The sequence below is a fragment of the Triturus cristatus genome, chromosome 5_1 (genome assembly GCF_964204655.1).
Source record: "Triturus cristatus chromosome 5_1, aTriCri1.1, whole genome shotgun sequence".
Classification (NCBI taxonomy): Eukaryota; Metazoa; Chordata; class Amphibia; order Caudata; family Salamandridae; genus Triturus; species Triturus cristatus.
The window spans coordinates 216247878-216273191 of record NC_140587.1 but is presented as its reverse complement, the minus strand read 5'-3'; the positions used below and the strand labels follow the sequence as shown (position 1 = coordinate 216273191).

At 48.1% G+C, this 25314-nt stretch overlaps 1 protein-coding gene across 4 annotated transcripts in view; it reads right to left on the bottom strand.

The window, feature by feature from the left end:
- AGO2 (argonaute RISC catalytic component 2) overlaps positions 1-25314 on the bottom strand; it is a 524350-nt gene that overhangs the window by 232906 nt on the left and 266130 nt on the right. For all 4 annotated transcript variants that reach the window (XM_085604853.1, XM_085604855.1, XM_085604857.1 and 1 more), the window contains exon 12: positions 2300-2484. In XM_085604853.1, the coding sequence (XP_085460979.1) occupies positions 2300-2484 (185 nt within the window). The remainder of the gene's footprint in view (positions 1-2299; positions 2485-25314) is intronic.

The window sequence follows — 25314 nt, the reverse complement described above, 5'->3', positions numbered from 1 at the left end:
TTGAAACAAACAAAACCCGAAATGTGTTCGCCATTTTTCTTTTAGGTTGCCCGTTAGTCCATGTTTTCCGTTGCATTCTGGGTCTCGCATTCCTGTTTATCCCCATTTGAACGCATGCCTGCAAATAACAAATTAAAACCAAATCCTGAGTGAGCTAGTTTCACAAAAGCGAGAGCCTTGTCTGACTTGAGTTGCACTCGAAGTAGTGTGTACAGTGTAACCTACCTCTGACCTCTGAACAGACAAAGGTTTACAATCCTCCTCCAAAGTGACAAATTGCACCTGGGTGGTCCATGAAAGGGATGCAGCTACCACCGCGCTCAAGGTTTCCAGGGCAATACGTGCCTAGTTCATACTCGTCATGTTTTTGCTTTGCATTCCAGGACTTGTAGGTCTGATTTAATAATTGCGTAAACTGGACTACAAGCTCCAGAACGCAAAGAAAAACACAATGAGCCATTCACTGCGTGAACCTGGGAAACTCGGGAGCTCTAAATACGACCAGGGTCTATGGATCTTGTAACAGACTAAAACCTTGAGCTGGTATCGGGGAGCAGTAGGGTTTAATAACTAACACCAAACGAGAAGGCAGAAGCAAGCGGCAGGGAAAGCGATCGCTTTCACTATCGCTTCAAAAACAAAGAAGCCCGCGAATGGTGCGCGCGTCACAGCACGCCATATGGTTTCAATTATCGCGCCCGTGTCTGGGCACGATAATTGAAACCATATGGCAGGAATGCGCGTAATAGACACCAATAGGCCATGGGCGGAGCAATGCGCTCGCCTTTGGCCTATTGTGTGCTATCTTAAAAACAAACATGCAGGCAAAGGCCAATAGCAGGCCACCAAAGTAAAAACACATGCACGAGCGTGTACAATTCCAGGGACCGTTTCGGAACCCCAGACAAAAGGACTCTTGCTGCGCACTGCATCGCTAGGCGCGAGACCTAAAAACTGCCTGCTTAACTGGGTTACCTTCACCATCCTGAGGTTATTTGCACACCTACCATACAGCCTATGAGTGTTATGCACGTGGTAGTACAGGAGCGGAACAGGGTGCCTCACGACCTCAATGGACAGTAAGGTTGCTCAGGACAATGTCCTGTTTGAGCCATTGCACTCACCTCTTAACTAAAGGACATGCAGTTCTCTATGTACCTGCAGATCCCTCACCTAATGAATATCCCCAGGCACCAGACTGGATCCAGCCCAGGGATATTCAACAGGTGAGGAATCTGCAAGTAGAAGTATTAATCAGAAATTATGAGCTTGCGAGGGGTAGCTGCTGGAGCTAGCGGCACAATAACATGGCTTAAAACAGGAGCATTGAAGAATTAGTTACCCAAAAAAGAAGAGAAATAAGTGCTAAAAGAGCAAAAGATTTTCAGGAAAAATAGGTCAGTCCCCACTGCCAAGTATATATACAAAAATTAAAGACGAAAGAATACTTAAGGACGTAATAACAGGATGTGTGCTTGCATGCATGCTACTGGGCTTACAAAACTACCATTGAAAGGCTTTTAAAGCCATTACAAGACTTCACGCTGACTGGCGTGGGTTGCAGGTGGGGGAACTAACATAAAAACCTTTTTTACCTCCAGCCTATCGGACTGCATGAGATGACTGTATGTCTTGTGAAACAAAATATTTCATCAAATGACTAAAGCATCCCATCACCGGTAGCGGCAACTTGCTCCAGTTGCCCGACTCCTACAAGCAGCAATCTTTCTGCCCATTGTGTACACTGAGAGATGGCAGTGTGTCTTTCTCTCTAGCGGACTGATGGCTTTCTCATCTGTGAAGACTGTGTACGCAGGTTACATTGGATAGGCACACTACAAACTCGGAAGTTTTTCGAACATAAGTGCATCTCAAATAGTTCATTTAGGAAGAGAGGAATTGGAACAAAAAGTTAATAGCTGTACTTGTAGTAGAGCTAGTAAAAATACAGTGCACAATGTAACGGACATACCTTTTTAAAATTAGAATGAGTAGCTTTACCATTCAATTAAAGGCTTCAGAAAAGAAAGAGAAACAGATTACTTCTAGGAGAGGAGGATTACAAATCTTATTAGATAGTGTAAGATACAATGACTGAATGCAAGTGGAACGAATTGGCTTAAAAATTAGCATGTTTCTAGATCATTGGCCCCGTTGGAGATTACACAAACTATTGTGTGATGTTTGATAAAATCTTCTTAAACAATCACGGTTCAAATTGATGCAATCAATAATTTGACAACACTTCCTACACAAATATCACTCATGTAACACCAAGAGATTTTCAATGTAAACTGACCATAAACAGGCGTTTTCCCAGGAAGAATCACAACCACCAGCTGTAGACCAGAATATGTATTCTTTAGATGTCTGAACATGGGTTCCACGCTATCTGCTCCCTGTGCATATTTACAGAAACAAGGTTGGCCCTGGATGGGCATTCCAGCATCTCGCGAAATCTTTCTCAATTGTTCTGTAAAAGACCTGAAAGATGTGCATTAATTGGAAAGGGTCAGCATAAAGGACACAACCAACATTTTTGCTTAACACTACATACATTCTAGAGCACTGAAGCTTTGGGGACTTGAGTGTCAGGTTTTCCACCATCAATAAACCAACACATAAGCCCTTTTAAAGGATGAAAACAGATTAGATGCTTCATCTTGAAAGTACATGGGCTGTATATATTGTGAAGCACAAAAAGATAACTATATGTCAACAGGATTAAAGAAAACCTTTGCTATCATAAGATGAGGGATTTTGGCCATGTGCTTCAGCTTCCACCTCAGGCTCCAGAGCAGTGAGGACAATGACATAGAAACCCAGTGCTTCAAGGTGCTGAAGTGCAATGAATGAAGCAGGGGGCGGATGCAGTACTGTCAAAGGGCAAATCAATAATACAATTTCTGATTAATACTTAGAGCTAACTTTGATTACCCTAGTTTATACAAACTATTACTTTTAAATTTACAAGTTAGTATTTCTGTATGGTCATGATTCAATAGAACATGTGAACAATTTGGAGTGATCATAATATCATACGACACCTTGAGAACACAACTATTCAAAGGGGTGACTCAGGTTGTGCAAGTATGAAACGTTATAAGGGGCGTGATGCAGGGAGTCAGGGTCAACCTGATGAGAAATGAACTGCATCTTACACTCGAGTCCATGACTTGACAAGAACAGCTCATTTTTTGGTAGCAAGATTTGTTTAAGCTACAGTGAAGTTAAACATCCGCACTCCTTCCTGCATCATGGTCTAGCAGAGAGGTACTTCCACATAGGTAGGATAAGACTGGAAACACTATCTCAACATCGTGTTTTCACAAACTGAATGATGGGAACAAAATTGTGTTGCTTTGGAAAACGGTTTCACTAGAAACACGGCACATTATTATTAGGAAAACATTTAAGGCATATCTGATGCAAATGTGCATCACTGTGTGCATGAAAGCAGCTATCTCATGCCTGAGAAGAACTTGTAATCATAAGGAGTCCTGTGAGTGACTCATTATTTCAAACAATAGCGTAAATCAGAGGACAATTGAGATGATAGCGATAGTGCAGAACCCAATGGCCAGAAAGCAGGCAGTAGGAAATCAGATGAGGAAGGGTCTGGCATTATTTATAAGGAATGAAGAGAGCCTGGGTACACAGAAGTAACAAAACCTATTGAATGATGGTAATTGGAAAATCAATTTAGCATTTATAAGGACAATTCTAACGCGATGTATATTGAAACAAATGGTGAATTTCACCACACTGGGGTCGATAATACAAGGATACACACCTCTTTAATAGAGACCACCAAGGTGGCTACAGTGGATTTGAGTTCTGTGTCTGGATAGTCAGGGCACCGGGTTTTGCAGGTACTAAGCAGAGACACTTACTCCCAAGCTCACAAGGGCAACAGAGGGGCACAGTTTATTTTTGGTACAAAGATGCATGGTAATTTGAGAAGAAAGTATGACTTTATAACTTCAGATATCTGGGGCTCCTAAACAGTTGGGTTAACCACTGATGCTGAGAAGGCTTTCACTCAGAATCATGACTATTCTTAAGCAGCACTTAAAAGGTTCATTCGGAAGCTGCTAATCTGAGAAATAATTTGCCTAGAGTATAAGCAGCATTTAATGTTAAGGTAGACAGGTGAATAAGGTTCCCACTTTCTATGGAGAGCAGGATATCCATGGTAAAAATGTTACTTCCCAACCTTCTTCACAGCTTTGGTAACGTACAGTATACACCTAGCAGGATTTTTTTTTACATAACTTTAGGAGGCTATAGGTTAAATTGAGGAACTCGACTACCATGTGTGGCGGAGCTGTTCATCTGCAGCTCTAATCTTTAAGATTATTCCAACACATACCAGTTATTATACTCTCTAAGCGTGCTACTGTTAAGCTGTTAACTGGGCCTCAAAACTGTAAGACAAGTGACAATCATGTACATGTTAGAAATATATAATCAGTAATAAAGTTACATTAAAAACAAAGAAGACACTTTAATAGTTAATTATCTCAAACCCACTGAGTACAAAATTAAACAACTCTGCAGTCCCATCACCTCATTAGAGGCATTTAACTATCCCCAAAGAGGGATAGTGGCTCTGCATATTACCAAATCAGCTTGCTTTCCTTGTATTCACCTCTACTGTGTGAATACTGAATCTAGTCTCTAAATTACCATTTTTAAAACCACCCAATGAGTCCCCTATCTGAATAAGAAACTTTTTTGTCTTCACTGAGCATGATGCGTGTCATTCGGCAACTGCATGAAGTGCGTGGTTGCTGTATGATCTGAGGTTTAATACAGATTCCCTGGAATATCCCCTTCTTAAGTTCAGCAGTGGCATCCTAAATTTAACCGCAATCTCAATGCATTGAAAATGAATGGTTCAAATTGGCCTTCACACAAACCATGCGGGTGATGTTACCACATCATAACTCCCGGAACCTCAATACACAGAACTTGACTGTGTTGAAATCCAATATTCCATTCACTTGATCCCCTCCGAAGCATTATACCAAGTGTTCAATAAACCTTGGTTTACAAGATTGTATAAATTATCAAATTGCTGGTTCAACCAGACTTGAGCTAATATGATTAAAGACACCAGCTTATTATTTTTTAACTTACAAGATTCATCTTCAGAGTGATGTTTTAGGCAACATGGCTTGTCCCCTTAATTGTGGGCATAGGGATAATATAAGTGAATGCAGGATCATTTTCAAGTTACATACTTATGTATATGACATCCTGATTGGATAATTTTGTATTTCATCTCGTATAGGTCTTGGTACAATGTTCTTGTTGGTTTCAAAACACAACAAAGTTAATATGAATTAAAGAGATAGGCAGTTAGGAAACCTGGAGGAAAGGTCTACTTGGATGGGATGTAGCTGATGAACCGCATTTCAAGAATACTAGAGGAGATGATAAACTGACAGAGGACCTAGTGGATTGGGCTGAAATGTTAATGAAACTGACAGATCCACCAAACAATACATCGCCTTGAATCTTGAAATAGAACACATATAGAAGGACTTATATGACAAAATGCATTGCACTAGGGAAGAGATGAAGGATAAGGGAGGTGGTGGTTTTGACAGACATAGATAAATGCAAAGGGGATACTCTAAATGTCTTTGGATCTGGATAAGTAGGGAGGGCTGGGTGTCTGGTATTGGTGTGTATTGATACTGATGGGTTGTGTCTTCCTTTCTATTTTTGTTTATGTTTTGCTTATTAATCAAAAGCAATACCATATATAAGGAAAACTGAGATGGGTCGATAGTGCTGAATGTGTGTAGAACTGCTAATAGCACAGAGCAGTGCCACCTACTCTGGCCCAAAGGTCATGTTTGTAAGGAAATGCCTCTTTTTGTATGGTCACCCCCACGTTTTTGGATTAAAGCTGCTGGTTTTGACTCAAGTGCGAGTGACCTGACCCCAAAACGTGCATGTCAATTGGCTCATTCTAAATTAGAATAGGCTAACCTACTTGTAAGCCCCTATTATATGGTAACTAGGGTGCCAAGGGCATGTAGGTTAGAGTCGCCCCAGGGACTGCAGCACAGATTGTGCCACCCTGAATGTGACCAAGGAATGTGACCAAGGTAAAACCTATCTCCCAGTCCGTCACCACAGACTACAAGAGCAATTTTGAACTGCTATTTCGACTTTGCCATTTAAAGAAACGGCAAAGACAAGCCTCCCCGGGCAATATGTTTAAGTCACCCCTAAGATAGGTCTAATGAGCTCTAAGGCAGAGTGCAGCATATTTCATGGGCAGAACATACATTTTACATGTCCTGGCAGTAAAAACACAAAACTGTTGTTTTTACTGTGGGAAGACTTGATCGCCCTATTATTGAGAATTGGGTTACACGCTGACTCCTCAGCTGCGCTAACTCCTTATCAGTGCAAACAAAGTTGATACTCCAAGGTATCAAACAACTTGTTACACTGAGGCCAACTAGATAGTCTAGTTGAAAGTAGTGTAATACATTGTGGTGTGCAACTTTAACAAAGTTTCCATTTTGTTAGCTTTAGGCTTGTGTCCTTAACGGTTACACAAGGAGCCTGCCCCCAGACAGCTTTCTTCTTTCCTGGGGACACAGGCTAACGACTTCCAGGAAGAGACAATAAAAGCCTGCACAGGAAAGAGGTTATCTCCCTCCTGCATGAAGCCACTTGAGCGTTGATCCAAAAGGTGAGTGTGAGAAAGTGCCTCTATTTGCATGGTTAGCCCCAACCTTTTGCCTGGTTTTGATGTGCTTTCAATTGTAGTGCCACAAGTGCTTCTTCCCTAACAACAAATCCCCAATTGGTACTTCTACTCCCTGTAAGCCCCTAGTAAATGGTGCCCTGGGTACCTAGGGCCTGGGAGCTAAAGAGGGTCCCCTGGGACCCTCCTCACTGGGTCCATACCACTGCCCTTGCAGCTTGCGTTTCTCTGTGAGAGAGAAAACGACAAATGCATGGGTGTCACGCCAACCAGCACTGCCTGAAGGCATGGGTAAGTCACCCCTCTAGCAGGCCTCACAGCCCCAAAGCAGGGAGCACTATACCACAGGCGAAGGCATATCTGCAGGAGCAGATATGCTCCTAAAATATTAGGGTCCATTCCTTAATATTGTAAGTGCCAGGGAAGCCATTAAGAGTACATGGGCTGGAAACTTTTCGAGTTTCACAGTACCATTATGGCTTCACTGAACACAGGAGTGCTTGTTACCAAACTATTCCTTTCAATAAATCCACACTGATGCCAGTGTGAGATTTATTGTACCATGTGCCCAGAGGGCACCTCAAAGGTGCCCCCTTAAAACTACCAACCCTAGTGCGGTCTCTGACCGGCTGTAGGCAGCCAACCACCACCAGACATGTTTCTGGATCCCCAGGGTAAAGAGCCCCTGCTCTCTAGGATCAGAAAAAATGGACATCCTGGGCAGAGGTGTCATGCCTCCTCCCCCAAGATGGGCTAAAGGAGGGAGGCTTCAAAGGCCTGCCACCTTTGTAATGCGACCTCCAGCCTATGCTGCTAGCAGCAGATGGCAGCCCCTGGTTCAAACCCCTACTTTGGGCGGAAAAACCAGCGGAAAAACTTAGAAGAATTGGAGGCGAGATGAACACATCATTCAGTCCCCACCATCTTGAAGATAGGGAGACTCCTACAATTAGGGCTAGGTCTATGCCCACCCCCCTTCCCACAGGAGAGTGGCATAATAGACGGTGTAGTCATCCAAGGTAAGGTGCCCAATGACCCTACCTGCTACTCCCCTAAAACACCCCTAAATCTAGCATTTAGGTGGTTTCCTCAGACCGCGACAGGCTCAGTTAAGAAGACTACTACCTCCAAAGGCACCCCTGCACCAGAAGCCCCTGGGCCTTGGTGAACTGAACCAAAGGTGCATCTTCGACCTTCTACAACTACGTACCTCTGCTGTTGTTGGTCTTCTTATTGCAACCATACAGTGCCACACCCTCAGCCTCTTTGCCGATAGAAGAATCCGCATTAAAAGCATTGGGCACCCAACGTCGAAATTGCACACGCCCGCCTCTGTGCCGCTAGTGGTATATGTTTGGTGCTGCTCTCCCACCGCCCGTGCTGGTGCTCTCCCCCAAAGCCTGGTCCCTGCAACCGATTCACTCAACTCAAGCAGAGAGGCTCCAGCCACCCCCCTGCCAACATTTCTATTGAAAAGCATTAGGCCGAACTCTGATTTTGACCTCTGCACCTGGCTGCCCGTGCCTTTGCTGGTGCAGTTTTGGTACTCACCTGACCCTTGGCCCTTGCTGAATTTGGTTCCGAAGACTGGGATTGTAAGTGCCTTACTTACCTGTTTAACCACAATATTGTTTACCCCATAAGATAACATTGAACTGTGGTGAAAAGTTTATAAGTGTCGATTTTTCAAAGTGAAAAGTATTTTTAATTAAAAAGTCTTACTAAAAAAACAAACAAAAAAAAAAAAAAACAGACTTACCTTATTTCGAAGATCTTTAACTTAAAATAAAGTACAAACAATTTTCTAAAATTGGTCTGGATCTTCTTCTTGAGTCGCGTGCCCATTATTGATCACTGTTGTGCACTAAATGCCTTACACTCCTCTGTGTTAGGCCTATGGCTGCTTGCCCACACTACCGCTAAGAGCACTTTGGATTTTACATTGAGCCCCGTACACTTTTCAGGAATCCCTGGATTCTGTTAACGGTATAACCAACTAGTGATGATTATCAAGAGCCAGCTTCCAACAGTGAGCTTTAAAGGAGAAGCCGCCTATGAAAGGACAAAAAGGCAACATTTGGGAAAGGAGCTACTCAATTGTCTAAGCAGACAGGCTGGCACTAAGGACAAGGAAACCAGCTGCCACGTATAAGAGCACCTTCAAATATCAGAGTTCAACATTTCTGCTATACAAAAACCCATTTTTTATTTAATAGACTAAACGTTTGATCCAAGTATAATCAGAATCGAGCCAACATATATGGTATGTAGGAAGCCGGCTTTATTATGTAGTGTACCAAAATTAGGTACACTGTGCAGAAAGTCAAGGCGACCCTTACTGGTTTACAGGGGCTTGTTTTAACAATCCCAAAGTGCTCTATTTTGTGGTAGTGTGGTCGAGCAGCTTGAGGCTCATCAGACGGGAGTGTTGAGCATTTGTTGTCCACACAGTTAGAAAATGAGACATTCAAAATAAAATTAAAGACCAATTTAGAAAAATAATGGATTTTTATATTGAAGTAGACACCAAGATCATTGAAATCAGGTAAGTACTTCTGGAGTTATCGTTTTTACTGCAAAACAGTACAATAGAAAAAGGTGACAGATTTGAGGCATGAGCCTTGAACGCCGTCATATTATCCTACAGGAGAAACATACACTGGATAGGTATGCTTGCCAACTGTTGTTCGGGTTGATCTCTTAGACTTAAGGTGGATAGGGGCAAAGGTTCATAGAACCACCAGCAGTTGAGTTTTCCCTGCCCTGGTGTGTCCGGGTGCAGAGGTTTTAGTCGAGATGGTAGCCTCGAGCGCTACATGGTAAAGTCAATGGAGAAACCTGTAACAAGAAAAAGGCTGCAAGTGGGGACAAGTCTGGCAGAAATGTTATGTTAATTATATTTATAGAGCGCGCAGTTACCCGGGGGCGTCCTGGCGCTGATAGCTCAACTCTACCGAGAAAGGGTAGCACAGGAAATGTAGCTGGAGGAAGCTATAAGTTAAAAAGCCAAGTTTTAAGTTCCTTCCTGAATGCGAGGTGGTCAGTGGAGTGCCTCAAACTCCAGGGGAGGGCAATCCATGCTTTGGCTGCACCTGTAATGAAACTTGGGGGTGCCTGTCAAGTCTTGCTGCCGCATTTTGCAGGATCTGCTATTTATTTAAGTGTGGAAATTTAGCGTGCAAACTGAACATTATCTGCGCCATCTTGCCTCTCCCCAGCGCCACGCATAGCAAATGCACGGCCGCCGTTTTAGGCACCCCACTCTCTCTCCCCGCTCACTCTCGATCGCCAGCGCTTTCCCCCGGCGCTGCGAGCATCCCCCGCGCGCCGGCCACCCCCGCTCTCTCATACAGGCCATAAACCCTCTCCTTCTGCGCGACCCTGCTACGGAACCACTTCCGACTGACAACCCATACATGGTCATGCCTCTCCTTTGATAACCCCCTTCCTCTGCGCCCCATTGTCTGAACTGGTCCCAGGCCATCACCTAGCCCTGCGGATGCAGTTTATTGCCCCTACTGTAAGGGAAACACCCCACATCAAAGGGATTACAGTAGAATCAAAGCCCCTACCCCCTGAGACCCGGCCGGTTGCACACACCCCCGGGAATTAGCGGAATTCCCTGCTGCGCGATAGCCATCTCCCACTGCGGGTAGGGTGGGAACCTCTACTGTAACCATGTGTGGGATCGGATCTGAGCCGGGGCTTCAGGGGATATTTCCCCGCACATCAAGGGAATCTCAAGAATGTACTATGTATAATAAAGCAATAAACCAGTGTATAAGAGACCAGGTCTCAGAGATGCAGTTAGAGCACCTCGTGACGATACCTTGCTGTCTGATCTGATGTGTTCTGCTCCGACGGAATAAAACCTTGTTTCCTGCCTTCCAGTCTCCGGCGCCTGCCTCTTTTATTGGTAAATTATCGAGTGGTATGAGAGGCGATTACCGCCGGGCAAATACTTGAAAGGATACCGACTGAAACTGCCGCTACCATTTAACAATTGGCGTCCCAAACGTGGGGCCCATCAGCGACACGTGGATCCAGTGGGAGAGGTCCCGACGACAGAGTGAACGACTGCAACGATCGGGAAAGCTCCTGCCCAATAGACCCTCGTCTGGCAGCCGATCATCCGAACTTCACTGGTTCCGAGCAGACCTCTCTCTCGAGTGATCTACGGTCCTGACTGGGAACCATCAGGAGTGCCGCGGCAAATACGGAGAGTAGAGGACGATCGGGCGCTGGAGGCGGAAGACGAGAAACTGTCCACGCGGTCCGGGTAAGGTCGTGATACACGACAAATTGAGAAATAATTGATTGATTGTTTGAAGCTTTGGAAATTCTAGTATTGCTCATTGATTGTTCTTTTTTGAGATATTCGCTGTCTACAAACGGGGAGGAGTAGAAATACTCTCTCTCTCTCCCTTTGCAGATAGTGAAGGGTAGGTAACGCAGACTTTTGTCCCCGTTGAAACCCGTCGTGCCTATCTTTATCTCCCCATTGATTGATTGTCCGAACATTGATTGTTTTGAAGAATAGTGCTTTTTGAGATATTCTCTGTTTGCAAATAACGTAGAATAGGAATATTCTGTCTAGTCTTTGCAAATAGTGAAGGGTAGGTAACGCAGACTTTTGTCCCCGTTGAAACCCGTCGTGCCTATCTTTATCTCCCCATTGATTGATTGATTGATTGTCCGAACACTAGTTGTTCGATATTGGTTCTTTGGAGGTATTCTCTGCTTACAAATAACGAAGAATAGAGATATTCTGTCTAGTCTTTGCAAGCAGTGAAAAGATAGGTAGTGCTGACTTTTGTCCCCGTTGAAACCCGTCATGCCTATCTTCTCCCCACTGATTGGTAGTTGGTTCTGCCCGGACCGCTTATTAGAGGTGAACCATCCGGCTCCACTGGAAGGCACCCCTAATAAGGACATGTTCACTAAATATGGACTAGTCGCCGTAGCCTATAGCAAGCTGTGGCATAAATATACCAAGAAGGACCCCGAAAGTCAGTGGCCACTGATGGGATCCTTCGACGACCATAAGATAGAAGCGCTAGAAATAGCTCTGCGTAGCAATAAGACGACGCCTACTATGCTTGACAGTATCGGCATGTGGCGCAAAGAAGCAACGCAACGGAAAAAGAGGGAAGAAGTAAAAGCAGAAAAGGAATTACGAAAGGCAGCTCACCTTGCCGCTAGAAAGTTAGAAGAGGACATAAAGGAGAGAAGGGAAACTAAACTAAGATAGGAACCCGAAACCTCAGGCCAGTACGCTGTTAGGACCCCTTCTTTGCTCTACCCTGAGTTGTCCTCCAAGCAGCGAACGAATGACGAGTTACTGTTAGGTCCTCCGATCATTTACATGCCCCCTCCGTATGCACCCTCCCAATCAATAGTACAACACCCACAACCCCCGAACACGAGCGAAAGCAGTACAAGGGCCTCGGCTCTCACGGCCTCCGCGCCGGCTGAGCCTCTTGTGCCGAACCCAACGTCAACCACAACGCCAGTCGACCATGAGATAGGAAAGAAAGAGTCCACCAGAATGAATCGACTAACTAAGGATGAACGAGCAGGAATTGACAAGATAGTAGGGACGCTGGTGGAACGAAAAGAAAGTGAGGAGTATATAACAGACGTGTATAACTCGTATGCCGACAGCCGCAGACGACACTTCGTCGTACGGCTCTGTTATCACGCCCTGAATGCATATGAGGATAGGTACCACGATAAAGGTCCCGAAGGCTTAGCGGCCCTATATAGGAAGGTAGACATTGGGGAAGAAAGAGAGGGCGATGTAACGAACCTCTTCACTCGTACACTCGAGGTCTACCGACACCTTAAAGAACATGGACAGACCACCAAAACAGAAACCCCCATAGCAATTAATCCCCAGGAAGGAAGGGCCGATGCCATGATGCCCATTAAAGAAGCTGCCCCCTACTGGGTCCCCCCACGGGGTCAGGGAACACACGACGACATCAACAACCCAGATGCGAAGGGAAGGGTTGTATATAACTGGGTCTATCAGCCGTGGGACCGGCAAGATATTTTGACTTTTAGAAAGACTCTACCCGACTTAAGAAAGAACCCGACTGCCTTCTACACGGAATTGGGTACAGCCTTAGGCTCAACGATAATGACGTTAGCAGATATCGACTTGTTCTTTGGGCTATGTCTGCCGGCTGATGTGTGGAAACAAATCCGGAAAGTTGACCACGCTGAGCCGTTCGGATATACCTGGGTACAACTCGATACCATAGATAAACAGCGAGAGCCAGGACAGAAACCCCCGAAAGCCATCTTAGAGCTCCCAGACAAGATTGTACAAAAGCTGAAGACTCTAATCCCAGAAAGAAAGGTAGACTGGTCGATAGTGACGGCTTGCCGTCAGAAACCCCAGGAAGATGTGTCTGAATACTTCTCCCGATTCGAGACTGTGTTTTCCGATTACAGTGGCCAAGACATGACCACCGCAACCGGACACCACCTCTTTGTCCAGAATTATGTAAAGGGTCGGTCACAGGAAGTTTCCCAGAAGCTACAGACCAGCGAGAGTAGTTGGGCAGCCTCCAAACCCGCAGCGATTCTCCAGATGGCCCAATACTACGAAAATCAGAAAAACGAGAACGATAGGGCATCAGAGAAGAAGAAAAAGGAACTGAAGGAGAGAGTAATGATAGCACAGTTGCAAGGGGTGACCATAGGAAGGGAACCCCCGAAAGAGAATTACCAACCAACCGCCCCTAGAAAGCTACCCCCTAGAGACCATACACCTGCACCCTACAACGGACGGAGAGACTTGGATGGGAATCAATGCGCGTTCTGTAGAGGGTTCGGACACTGGAAATCCCAGTGCCCGGTCCTTCTGGAAATGAACAAGAATAGGGACCCCAGAGACACAACATATGACCCCAGAAACAGAGGACAGGGACGAGGGCACACGAACAACACCATCAACGACAGGCCAGGCAGACCAAACACCTTTGATCGCCCCCGACAAAACCAGTATCAGCAGTCCGACTACGAAAGCACCCATGACTTCGCATAGGACCGCCAGGGACAAGGGAGGGATCCAGTCGAACTCCGTGTTGACCAGCAAGGTCCTTACGTTACCGCTAAGGTCTTGGGCACAAAATCTCCATTCCTGGTAGATACTGGGGCGACACGTAGTGCGTTATCTAAACGACTGATTCCTAGGGCACCCTTGTCTGGCTCACACGTAACCTCAATAGGCTTTGACGGAACGCCCTCCACTAACCCCTTATCAACACCAATCTCCTTTGACTTAGAAGATAACACCACTGACACGACCTTTCTGCTCTCCTCCAACACCCCCGATGCTATTATGGGACTTGATTTGCTAAAGCATTTTCGAGCCACTATCAGATGCTCCCCAGACGGAGTTCGAGTCATCCTACACGATAACCCAGATCTGTCCAGACCCTGTCACACACGGCGTATGCTCTCTATAACCGATGCTGATATGTCCCTACTCGACACATTACCTTCACATCTATGGGCTAAAACCGACTCAGATGTAGGGCGCATGGTGATCGACCCGGTACACATAACCGTCCGACCGGACGCAGTGCTCCCGAAGCTTCCACAGTATCGGATATCACCCGAAGGCGAGAAGGCATTGGTGGAAATCATCGAGTCCCTGGTCGAGGCAGGAGTGGTGGAAGAAGTAGTCAGTAATGTTTGCAACAGCCCTATCCTACCCATTGTAAAGAAGCAAGGCGAGGGGGATGAGAAAGCCTACCATTTCATTGTTGACTTGCGAGAGGTTAACAAAGTAGTCATACCCCAGTACCCCGTAGTCTCAGACATCACCACCATCCTCACCCTGATTCCACCCACTGCCACCATCTTTACTGTTATTGACCTCAAGAACGCATTCTTTTCCATCCCCATCCACCCAGACAGCCGCTACCTGTTCGGCTTCACTTTAAAAGCCCGTTCGTACAGATTCTGCAGGGCACCCCAAGGCTACACTGAGAGTCCCAGTATTTACAGCCAAGCCCTCAAGAGGCAACTGGATGCAGTCCAACTACCCGATGGAGTGGTGTTGATACAGTACGTTGATGACATTCTTTTGGCGGCCGACACCACTCCTCTCGCCGTCACAGCCACCATTCACCTCCTCCGCTTCCTTGCGGAGAACGGTCACAAGGTCTCCAGAAAGAAATTGCAATTCTGCCAGCCCCAGGTAACTTATCTAGGCCACCTACTATCCAAAGACGGGAGGAAACTTACCCCTGACCGAATTCAAACCATCCTAGAAACCCCTGTTCCCAAAACTCAGAAGCAAGTACGATCCCTAGTGGGCCTCACCTCCTTTTGTCGACAGTGGTTGCCAAACTTCAGTCTTACCATAAAGCCTCTGCTTTCCCTGCTGGCTAAGGATGTCCCCTTCCCCCTCCCCTGGACACCCGAATGCCAATCCTCCTTCAAAGAATTACGAGACGCCCTCTGCTCGGCCCCAGTCCTAGGAACCCCAGACTACACTAAACCTTTCTCCCTCTACACCCACGAAAGGGAGGGATGTGCGTTGTCTGTCCTAACCCAGTCCATAGGCCCTAAGCAACGCCCTTGTGCCTACTTCTCTGCCACTCTTGACCCCGTAGCCAGAGCTTTGCCCGCCTGCCTTCGAGCAGTAGCCGCCGCTGCTGTCTCTATCCGGCAAAGTGAGGGGATCGTGCTCTCGAACCCCCTCACAGTATTGGTACCCCATGCTGTTGATACCCTCCTGAACCAAACCAAGACTCAACACCTGACTAGCGCACGACTGACTGGGTATGAACTGACTCTGCTTGCACCCCATATCACATTGAAACGATGCACCACTCTGAATCCAGCTACTCTACTACCTCTCCCTGACGCTGACCCCAATGCATCCCCTATACATGATTGCGTGACCCTCACCGACGAACAAACCAAGAGTAGGGTTGACCTCCGGGATACTGCCTTCCCGGACCCTGACGGAGAACTGTGGGTGGATGGCTCATGCATCAAGCTCCCTGATGGCACCACCTCAGCTGCCTATGCAGTCACCACAGCTCGAACAGTTGTTGAGACAGCCCGCATCACACAGCGATCCGCACAGGCGGCTGAACTAATTGCCCTCACACGAGCCTGCATCCTGGCAGCAGGGACAACCGCAAACATTTACACAGACAGTCAGTATGCCTTTGGGGTAGTTCACCACTTCGGGCTCTTATGGAAAGAGAGGGGATTCTTGACTTCTCATGGCACACCCATCCTGCATGGAGATCTAGTCTCTGCCCTGACCGAAGCAGTCCTCCTCCCCACACGGATAGCTGTGATCAAATGCCAGGCACACAAGAAGGTGACAGACATTATAGGTCAGGGAAATGCACTAGCTGACATTACTGCCCGAACCACAGCCGAGAATAGGTCCACGACCCGCATGTACGTGACCAGGTCACAAACTGAGAAATGGAAGGATGCTAGGGAAACGATTAGGGATATCCAACTAGCCAGCACACCACACGAATTAACTGAATGGGCCCGGGTGGGATTGAAGGACGATGACGGTTGTTGGCGAACTAAAGACTCGAACAAATGGTTGCTACCCGACTCATACTTGATCCCCATGCTGACCATGGCACACTCCCCCGCACACATAGGGTCTGCCCCCATGATCGAACTCATCTCCAAAGTCTGGCACAACGACAGAATACCAGACTCAGCCAAACGTCTGGTCCAACAATGCCTAGTATGCCTCCAACACAACCCTGGGAAAGGAACTGCTGTACCCCGGGGAGGGTTTGGGGTCCCAAATCACCCCTTTGAAGTCCTACAAATGGACTATGTCCAGCTAGAAAGGTGCCAAGGTTTAAAGTATGTGCTTGTCGTTGTGTGTGCCTTCAGCAAGTGGGTGGAAGCCTACCCGACCCATGACAACACCGCTATGACTACTGCAAAAGTACTGCTGAAGGAATTCTTCCCCCGATACGGCCTTTGTCGAATTTTGTGGAGCGACAATGGCCCCCACTTCGTAGCCGAAGTTATCCAACTCATCTTAAAAGGGTTGGGTGTAAAACAGAAGTTCCATGCGGTCTTCCATCCCCAATCTGCAGGCCTGGTTGAGCGACACAATGCCACATTGAAGCTTAAGATAGCAAAAATAGTCGCCACCACAGGACTAAGATGGCCAGACGCTCTCCCACTAGCATTGCTATCAATGCGTTCCACCCCCACCAAACACCACTTAACCCCCTACGAGGTCGTCTTTGGGCGGCCCATGAACCTTTGGACTGCACCAAAACCATCATCCATCCACGACGTCCCGGACGTCCTCATGTCTATTTGTATAACCTAACTAAGACGTTGTCTGTTATCCATCAGCAGGTGCTGCACGCCATTCCCGATGTTTCCAGGGGCCCGGGACACGACATCCAACCCGGTGACTTCGTCTTAGTGCGTAACTTCCAGCGCACCAAGAGTCTGGAGCCCCGGTGCACGGGCCCCCTGCAAGTCCTGATCACCACCCGAACAGCTCTTCGAGTGGAGGGGAAACGCAATTGGCTGCATGCACACCACTGCAAGAAGGTATCACCGACCCTGACAACCACGGACAACATCACCGCCCAAGAGGAACTTCTGGACAAAGACCGACCATCCCTGAGCCGCTGCCCGGATACAGAGACACTTGAGTTGATTGAATATCCCGATCCCACTGTGCCATCCAAAGAAGGGTATAACTTGCGACGAAAGGAGAGAACTTCGGCTAAGCAGACCACAGGCTAAGTGGAAATCTCAGAACGGTAGCCTAGTCACCTCAAAGGCCACCAGGAGAGAAACTAAAACAAAGTCTGTGGTTCTGCCCGCTACCGAGTCTCTTGAAGGTGATGGAAGCGCCCGACATGAAGATGATGGAAGCAACCGGACGTCCGAAGATCCACTTAAAAAACCCAAAGACTGACCGAATGCACAGCTTTAAGACAATAGCACTTTTCATTTCCCTTCTCTTTTGCCTTCTCCTCGTGGTTACCTTCTGGATCATGGAGGAGAGCACACCCGCTCATAAGACATTGCTGACTACCGTTCAACCTACCACCACGAAAGAACACCATCTGATCTCACTTTCACCCCAACTCCGAGAAAGGCGTAAGGAGTTCTGGAATAACTCTTTTGTGCAGTTACTCCACCAACACAATCTTGCCACCAACGCCACTAACTGCTGGATCTGTGGATTGCTGCCCCATGCCACTGGGCACTCAATCCCCTTCATCCCTTCACCTTTTTCCGTCCATGGTTCCTGCCTCACTTGGCTGATCCTCCTGCAGGAGAGCTACAAGGACAATGCCACTTCCGGCAGAACCATGTCACACTTCTACCATGGGTTCTGGCTGAACAAAACTGGTAGAACCTCCGCCCTCTTCTGCCCTCTGAGATCGAACACTTCCTTTCACATGGACATCCCCGCCAAAGAACGAATTGAAATGCAAGTGTTCAACAATCCAGCCAGACCCACCTTCTCTTACCTCCGAAAACGGACAGCCGCCACCCTAACAGTGGCCCTGTCCGTCATCAACATCACTGGATCTGTATGCCTCGAAGGCCTGGGGGCACAGCTGGTGGGCCACAGCTCCTGCCTCATCACCCGAACATTGGACTCAGTTGACCCACCTTCCTTTGTTGCCTCCCCGAATATGTACTTCGTGTGTGGTACTAAGGCCTACACCTGGCTCCCGAAAGGTTGGGGAGGCACCTGCTACATCGCCTTTGTCCTTCCTCCGACGTATGTGGCTCCAGCAAACCATCACCGACAGAAACGTGCCAAAGACATTGTACAAACCGACTCCACCAGAGCACAGTTCATGGACGCAGTAAAGGGTCTTGTTCCGCTCTGGGGTCCGATGGCAAACAGCCGTGCCATCCGCCACATAACCCAGGCAGTCGAAACAGCAATGAACATTACAGCTGGCGCCCTCGCCAACAACACCGCTGAGCTTCAGGCCGTCCGCCTGGTGGCTCTCCAGAACCGCCTTGTTCTAGATGTGGTTCTGGCTGACCGCGGAGGAGCATGCCGCATCATTGGGTCCAGCTGTTGTACCTACGTACCGGATAACTCACCCTCAGTCTACAAAGCAATTGAACACCTCCACAGACTGTCCACAGAGGTCCATCAAGAACAAGAAGAATGGTCACTGGGGAGTTGGTTTTGGGACGCTATTAAAGGTTGGGGATGGAGGCTGTTTTCATTTATCCTCATACCAATCATGATACTATGTGGATGTTGCTTGGGGATTCAGTGTCTGCCACCTTTATGTTCGCTTTTTATGAACTGCATCTGCCCTAAGACTTTGGACTTTGAAACTGAGCGGATGAAAGCTCTGAATGAGGTGGAGGTACGGGGTATTATGGGGATAGATCCAAACTAGGCAAGCTGGCGAGACATGTTAAAAGGGAGGACTGTGGAAATTTAGCGTGCAAACTGAACATTATCTGCGCCATCTTGCCTCTCCCCAGCGCCACGCATAGCAAATGCACGGCCGCCGTTTTAGGCACCCCACTCTCTCTCCCCGCTCACTCTCGATCGCCAGCGCTTTCCCCCGGCGCTGCGAGCATCCCCCGCGCGCCGGCCACCCCCGCTCTCTCATACAGGCCATAAACCCTCTCCTTCTGCGCGACCCTGCTACGGAACCACTTCCGACCGACAACCCATACATGGTCATGCCTCTCCTTTGATAACCCCCTTCCTCTGCGCCCCATTGTCTGAACTGGTCCCAGGCCATCACCTAGCCCTGCGGATGCAGTTTATTGCCCCTACTGTAAGGGAAACACCCCACATCAAAGGGATTACAGTAGAATCAAAGCCCCTACCCCCTGAGACCCGGCCGGTTGCACACACCCCCGGGAATTAGCGGAATTCCCTGCTGCGCGATAGCCATCTCCCACTGCGGGTAGGGTGGGAACCTCTACTGTAACCATGTGTGGGATCGGATCTGAGCCGGGGCTTCAGGGGATATTTCCCCGCACATCAAGGGAATCTCAAGAATGTACTATGTATAATAAAGCAATAAACCAGTGTATAAGAGACCAGGTCTCAGAGATGCAGTTAGAGCACCTCGTGACGATACCTTGCTGTCTGATCTGATGTGTTCTGCTCCGACGGAATAAAACCTTGTTTCCTGCCTTCCAGTCTCCGGCGCCTGCCTCTTTTATTGGTAAATTATCGAGTGGTATGAGAGGCGATTACCGCCGGGCAAATACTTGAAAGGATACCGACTGAAACTGCCGCTACCATTTAACATAAGTGCCTCTCTTGGATATTCAAGTAGAGCCCATTACAATAATCCAGCCGTGATAAAACAAAGGATGAGACGACCGTTCGTAAACTGTCTTCTAGAAATCAAATGGGGGTTGGCTTTTGAGGGTCTCTGGAGCAGAGGTGCTTTGTCTGGTGGCTCACTTGCGTTGGAGGATCTCACTTACTTGGCTCTACCTGGTGATGGGGCAAACATAACAGCAGGGCCACTCTCGGAGCTGCAGATGACCCTTATCGGTAGGTCGGTCTTGGCTGGGTTCGTGTCCAGCTGCTGCAAGGGCTCCTGGAGGGTCTAGCAGCTGGAAACTCGCTGGGGAAACGTGGCTGACCTCTGGGAGCCACAAATTCCTTCTCCTGGGATGCTGTTTCTGCGGTGGTCCTAGGGGTCAGCAAAACAGTGTACCAGGCACATGCAGGCGGTGCCTGCAATACACCCCTGAAGTGGCTCCTCCACTTCAAGGGAGATGAGGACTGGTTGGCGAAGTCCTGGCAACCCTCCGAAGCTTTAGGAGGATGCACAGCTGCTGGACGAGTCGGGTACAAGATGTAGAAACCCTTCTTCGAATGTCCACTTCAGGTGGCCCATCTTAGGGGTGTAACCAGCCTGTAAGTGTGACTCGCCTTCTGATTCGGCGCGCTATAAAGAGCATCAAAATGAGGTACACTGTGCAGAGTCCAGGAAACATTTATTGCTTTACAGAGGCAAAAATGATGCAACTAAATGCTCTCTCTTGTGGTAGTGTGGGCGAGCAGTTTAGGCTTATCAGAGGGTAGTGCTGAGCATTTGTTGTACTCACAGAGGCAATATATGAGACACTATGAGAATAAATCTGAGACCAATTTAGAAAAATAATTATTATATACATTTCGATACCAAGACCTTCGTAAGCAAGTAAGTACTTTTTTAAATATCAAATCTGACAGGCAAGTAAAATGTTCACATAAATGTGCCTTTACGCATAATGCTTTTCTATGGGAGAAAAAGCCATACAGCATACAGGTACTTGCAGTAGGTTTCTGGGGGTCACCTTCAGGACAATGTGGTAGATGGGTAAGATCCACAGTACTACCAGAAGTTAGAGTTTACCTGCCATGGGGCCTCTTGGTGCAAAGGTGCTGGTAGGGTTGGTAGCTTTATATGCTACACCGGGGGATATTGGGGCACCTAAAAACAGGTTGTAGAGGGGGACTGGGGACAAGTCCAGTAGCTCGCAACGAGAGGCTCGGTTCACAAGGGTCCTGGGAGCAAGGCAGCACAGTCGGTTCTTGGAAACCTAGGCCAGGGCACTAGGGTGCAGATGGGTTTGGTCAGCTGGGCTGGAGTGTCGCAGGTCCTTGCAGTTGTCGGTCTCGCTGGTTGAGGGTTGTAGGAAAGTGGGGTTCTGTTGCAGAACCCCCCCACACTTTTTGCCAGACTACTGATGCACTTTTTCTTGGTGTGCCCTGGGTCCCTGCCAATCAAGTTCCCAGGGCCAGTGTTCTTTCCCTCAAACTAACCCAATTGGCATCTCTGGCCACAGGTCAGCCCCTGGTAAATGGTACCACAGGTACCCAGGGCGCTGTGACCAGGGAAGACCTCTAAGGGCTGCAGCACTTTTTGTGCCACCCTTAGAGGCCCTGTACCTTTACACACACACACTGCCTTCGCAGGCTGTGAGTTTTGATGCAGAACAAACTAAAGAGTCAACATGGCACACATCCCTGTGTGCCATGTCTACAACCCACTGCCCTGGCATAGATCAGTCACCCTTCTAGCTGGGTGCCCTATGCCAGTGGTGAGGATACAGGTGCATGAGCTCTGTGCCCCAACAGTGTCCAAGTCCATTCTTAGGCATTGTAAATGCAGTGCTGCCATTAAGAATATATGGTGCTGGGAGCTTGTCATACGAACTCCACAGCACCATAATGGCTACACTGAAAACGGAGAAGTTTGGCATCAAACTTCTCAGCCCATTAAACCCACACTGATGCCAGTGTGGGATTTAATGAAAAATGCACACAGAGGGCATCTCACAGATGCCCCCTGAAAAACGACCAGCCTCTGGTGGGTTCCTTGACCGGTACATACCAGCCTGCCACCACGAGACATGTTTCTGGACCCCTAGGGTGGGAGCCTAGGCTCCATGAGCCCAGAAACAAACCTTTTCCTGGGCTGAGGTGTTCACACTCCCACCCCCCCCCCCCCCCAGCCCCCCACCTCCTCCCTCCAAGAAGAGCCATATGTGGCAGGGAAGCTTCAAAGGCCTGGCAGCCTTTGTAATGTGACCCCACAGCCTCTCCTGCTATCAGGAGCAGACCCCCTTTCTGTCTCCCCTCCCTTTCGGCGGGAAGACGGGTGGGAAAAACTAGCCAGCACAGGAGGTGTGCCCACCTCTGCCAACTCCACCCCTCAGGTGGGGGAGGCGAAGTGAAGCCCACTCTCCAGTGCTCGCCATCTTGCAGATGGCAGGCACTCCCCAATCAGGACTAGGAAATGAGCTCACTCCCCCACGTGGGGTGAGCACACCAAGGGTGTAGTCACCCTAAGGACAGTAGCCCATTGGCTACTGACCTCAAGACCCCTAAAACGCCCCCTAAATACAGTATTTACGGGGCAGCCCTGAACCAAGAAGTCAGATCCAGCCTATCTACAAGATGAAAAGAAGCAGGACTAAGAGCAGTGCAGAGCTAACAAGAGGACTATGCCCACTGACTTGGATCCAGCCCCGTCACCCCTCGAACCTGCTCCTGCGAAATCCCGGCGTGTCCAGCATCTAGCAACCTCACAAACCCCGGAGGACCTGCCTGCCTTCACTTCCCAGACTGTTTCTCCCATGAACACCGGACGTGTTTAAATTGCAGCTTCTGATGCAAGCCAGAGACCGCAAATCCAGCCCACTCTGCACTCGCCGAGCCCGGCCCGAGCGGAAAAACACCACGAGGAGGTCCCCCCGGCGATCCTGACCCGAGATCCAGCGACCCCTGACCTGCCTCAAGCCTCCAGACCATGTCTGCAGCCTCAATCCAGAGGACCCCCCCCTACCGCGACCAGAGCGGGTAAGAAAATCCGACGTCACAAGGCACCCCTGCACCTGACGCCCCACGGCGTTGTGTGCCCAAACGAACGGTGCCTAACAAACCCACAGCATCCCAACTTATCCCTCGATGTGGTAGTCACACCCAGAAGATCCTTGTCCCGGAGCCTGCAGTGTTTCTTTGTCCCAGAGGTTCTCCATTAGAAACAGGGCACCCTACCTCAAAACAGTACACTGCACCCGGCCGCCCTAGTGCTACTTTGGTCCCCAACTTGCCCTGAGCTTAACCCTAGGAGCTCTGCTCCCACAATCCAGTGGCCTGCTTGCCAGCAGCCACTAACCAGAGGCCCACTATTGGATAACATTGGGCCTCAAAACTCTGCACCTGGCAGCCCTAGTGCCACTGAGGGTGCAACAACAGTGCATCACTGATCCTGGGAGACCCCTGAGTCCAACCCCAGAACCTTAACTGCCACAGCCGATTACTTACCTGAGAACCGTTAACCTGTTTTCCCTCCATAGGATAACATTTCGCCAGTGTGGAGTTTTGAAATCTAAAAATATTCCTTAAAAATCGCACAAATAACCAAATCGTGTTTACTCACCTGTTTCCAGGAAATGTCGCAGTGCTGAATCTAGGTATCCAGCACTGAGATAGAAAAGTAACGTAAAAAGTAACTTACCTGCAATTTATTATAGAAGCCCATTCATTTCAATGAACTGCTCCAAAAAGTTTCTAAGTGTGGAGTTTTGAAAACTGAAAATATTCTTTAAAAATCATGCGAATAACCAAAACGGAATTACTTACCTCTTTCTAGGAAATGTCCCAGTGCTGAATCTAGGTATCCAGCACGGAGTAAGAAAAATTTACTGAAAAAGCCTATTCATTCCAATGTACTTCATTTACGAAGTGTTGCATACTACTGCTCCCCTGTAAATCAAACAAAGTACAATTTCTATTGCATTTTCAAACTGTTCTACATCCAGTAACTTATTACTGAAAAGTATTTAATGCTTACCTGTACCAGGCTTGCTTGGTTCTAAAAATAAACAGTACATTTTTATACAAACACATTTGGCCTAGAGTTCAGTTCTTGAGTGTGTGAATTAATTTGCTGACTTACTGGGACACCAAATGCTTAACACTGTCCTCTGATACTGCCTTAATGCTCGACCAAGAGTGTAAGTTTCTATCTAACTTTAACCTCTGCCTACTTTTGGGGACTCTTGGACTCTATACACACTGTACCTCACTTTGGTCCAGTACATATAGAACTAGTTGTGAGAAAGTGCCATCTTTCTTGCATGGTATGCCCCCACTTTTTGCTGAATGTATTTTGACTGAGTGTGCCCTGGACTCCTGCCAATCAGGTGCCCAGAACCTATGTTCCTTCCCTACAAAAACCTCAAACCCAAATTGGCAAACCCTGGCCACATGTCAGCCCCTGGTAAATGGTACCCTAGGTACCCAGGGCCTTGTGACCAGTGAAGGCCTCTAAGGGCTGCAGCACTCATTGTGCCACCCTTGGAGGCCCTGTACCCTAACACACACACTGCCCTTGCAGGCTGAGTGTCTGGGTACAAGACAAAACAAAGAATCGACATGGCACACATCACTGTGTGCCATGCCCACCACCTACACTGTCCTGGCATAAATCAGCCACCCCTCTAGCTGTGTGCTCTATGCCAGTGGTGTGGGCACAGGAGCATGAGCCCAGTGCCCCTACAGTACCCAGGTCCATTCCTGGGCCCTGGAAATGCAGTGCTGCCATTTAAGAGTACATGGTGCTGAGAGCTCGTCAAACAAACTCCACAGCACCATAATGGCAACACAGAAGACTGAGAAGTTTGGTATCAAACATCTCAGCACATTAAATCCGCAGGTGGGGGAGGCGAGGTGAAGCACATCTCCAGGCGCTCACCATCTTGAAGATGGGAGGCCCTACCCAATCAGGATTAGGCTACTGCCCCCCTCCCACAGGAGAGTGGCAGAATAGGGTGTGTACCCACCCCAGGACAGGGACCCATTGGTCCCTGCCCTTTACCTAACTGTAACACCCCTAAATGTAGTATTTAGGGGCACCCTGAACCTTCCTTCCCCAGGTTCCAGATTCCAAAATACAAAGAAGAGCAAGAAGAAAGAAGACCTGCCGTGCAGCTGCTAAGAAGAGCAAGAAGAAAGAAGACCTGCCATGCAGCTGCTAAGAAGAGGAAGACACCAACTGCTTTGGCCCCAGCCCTACCGGCCTGTCGACCCTCGAACC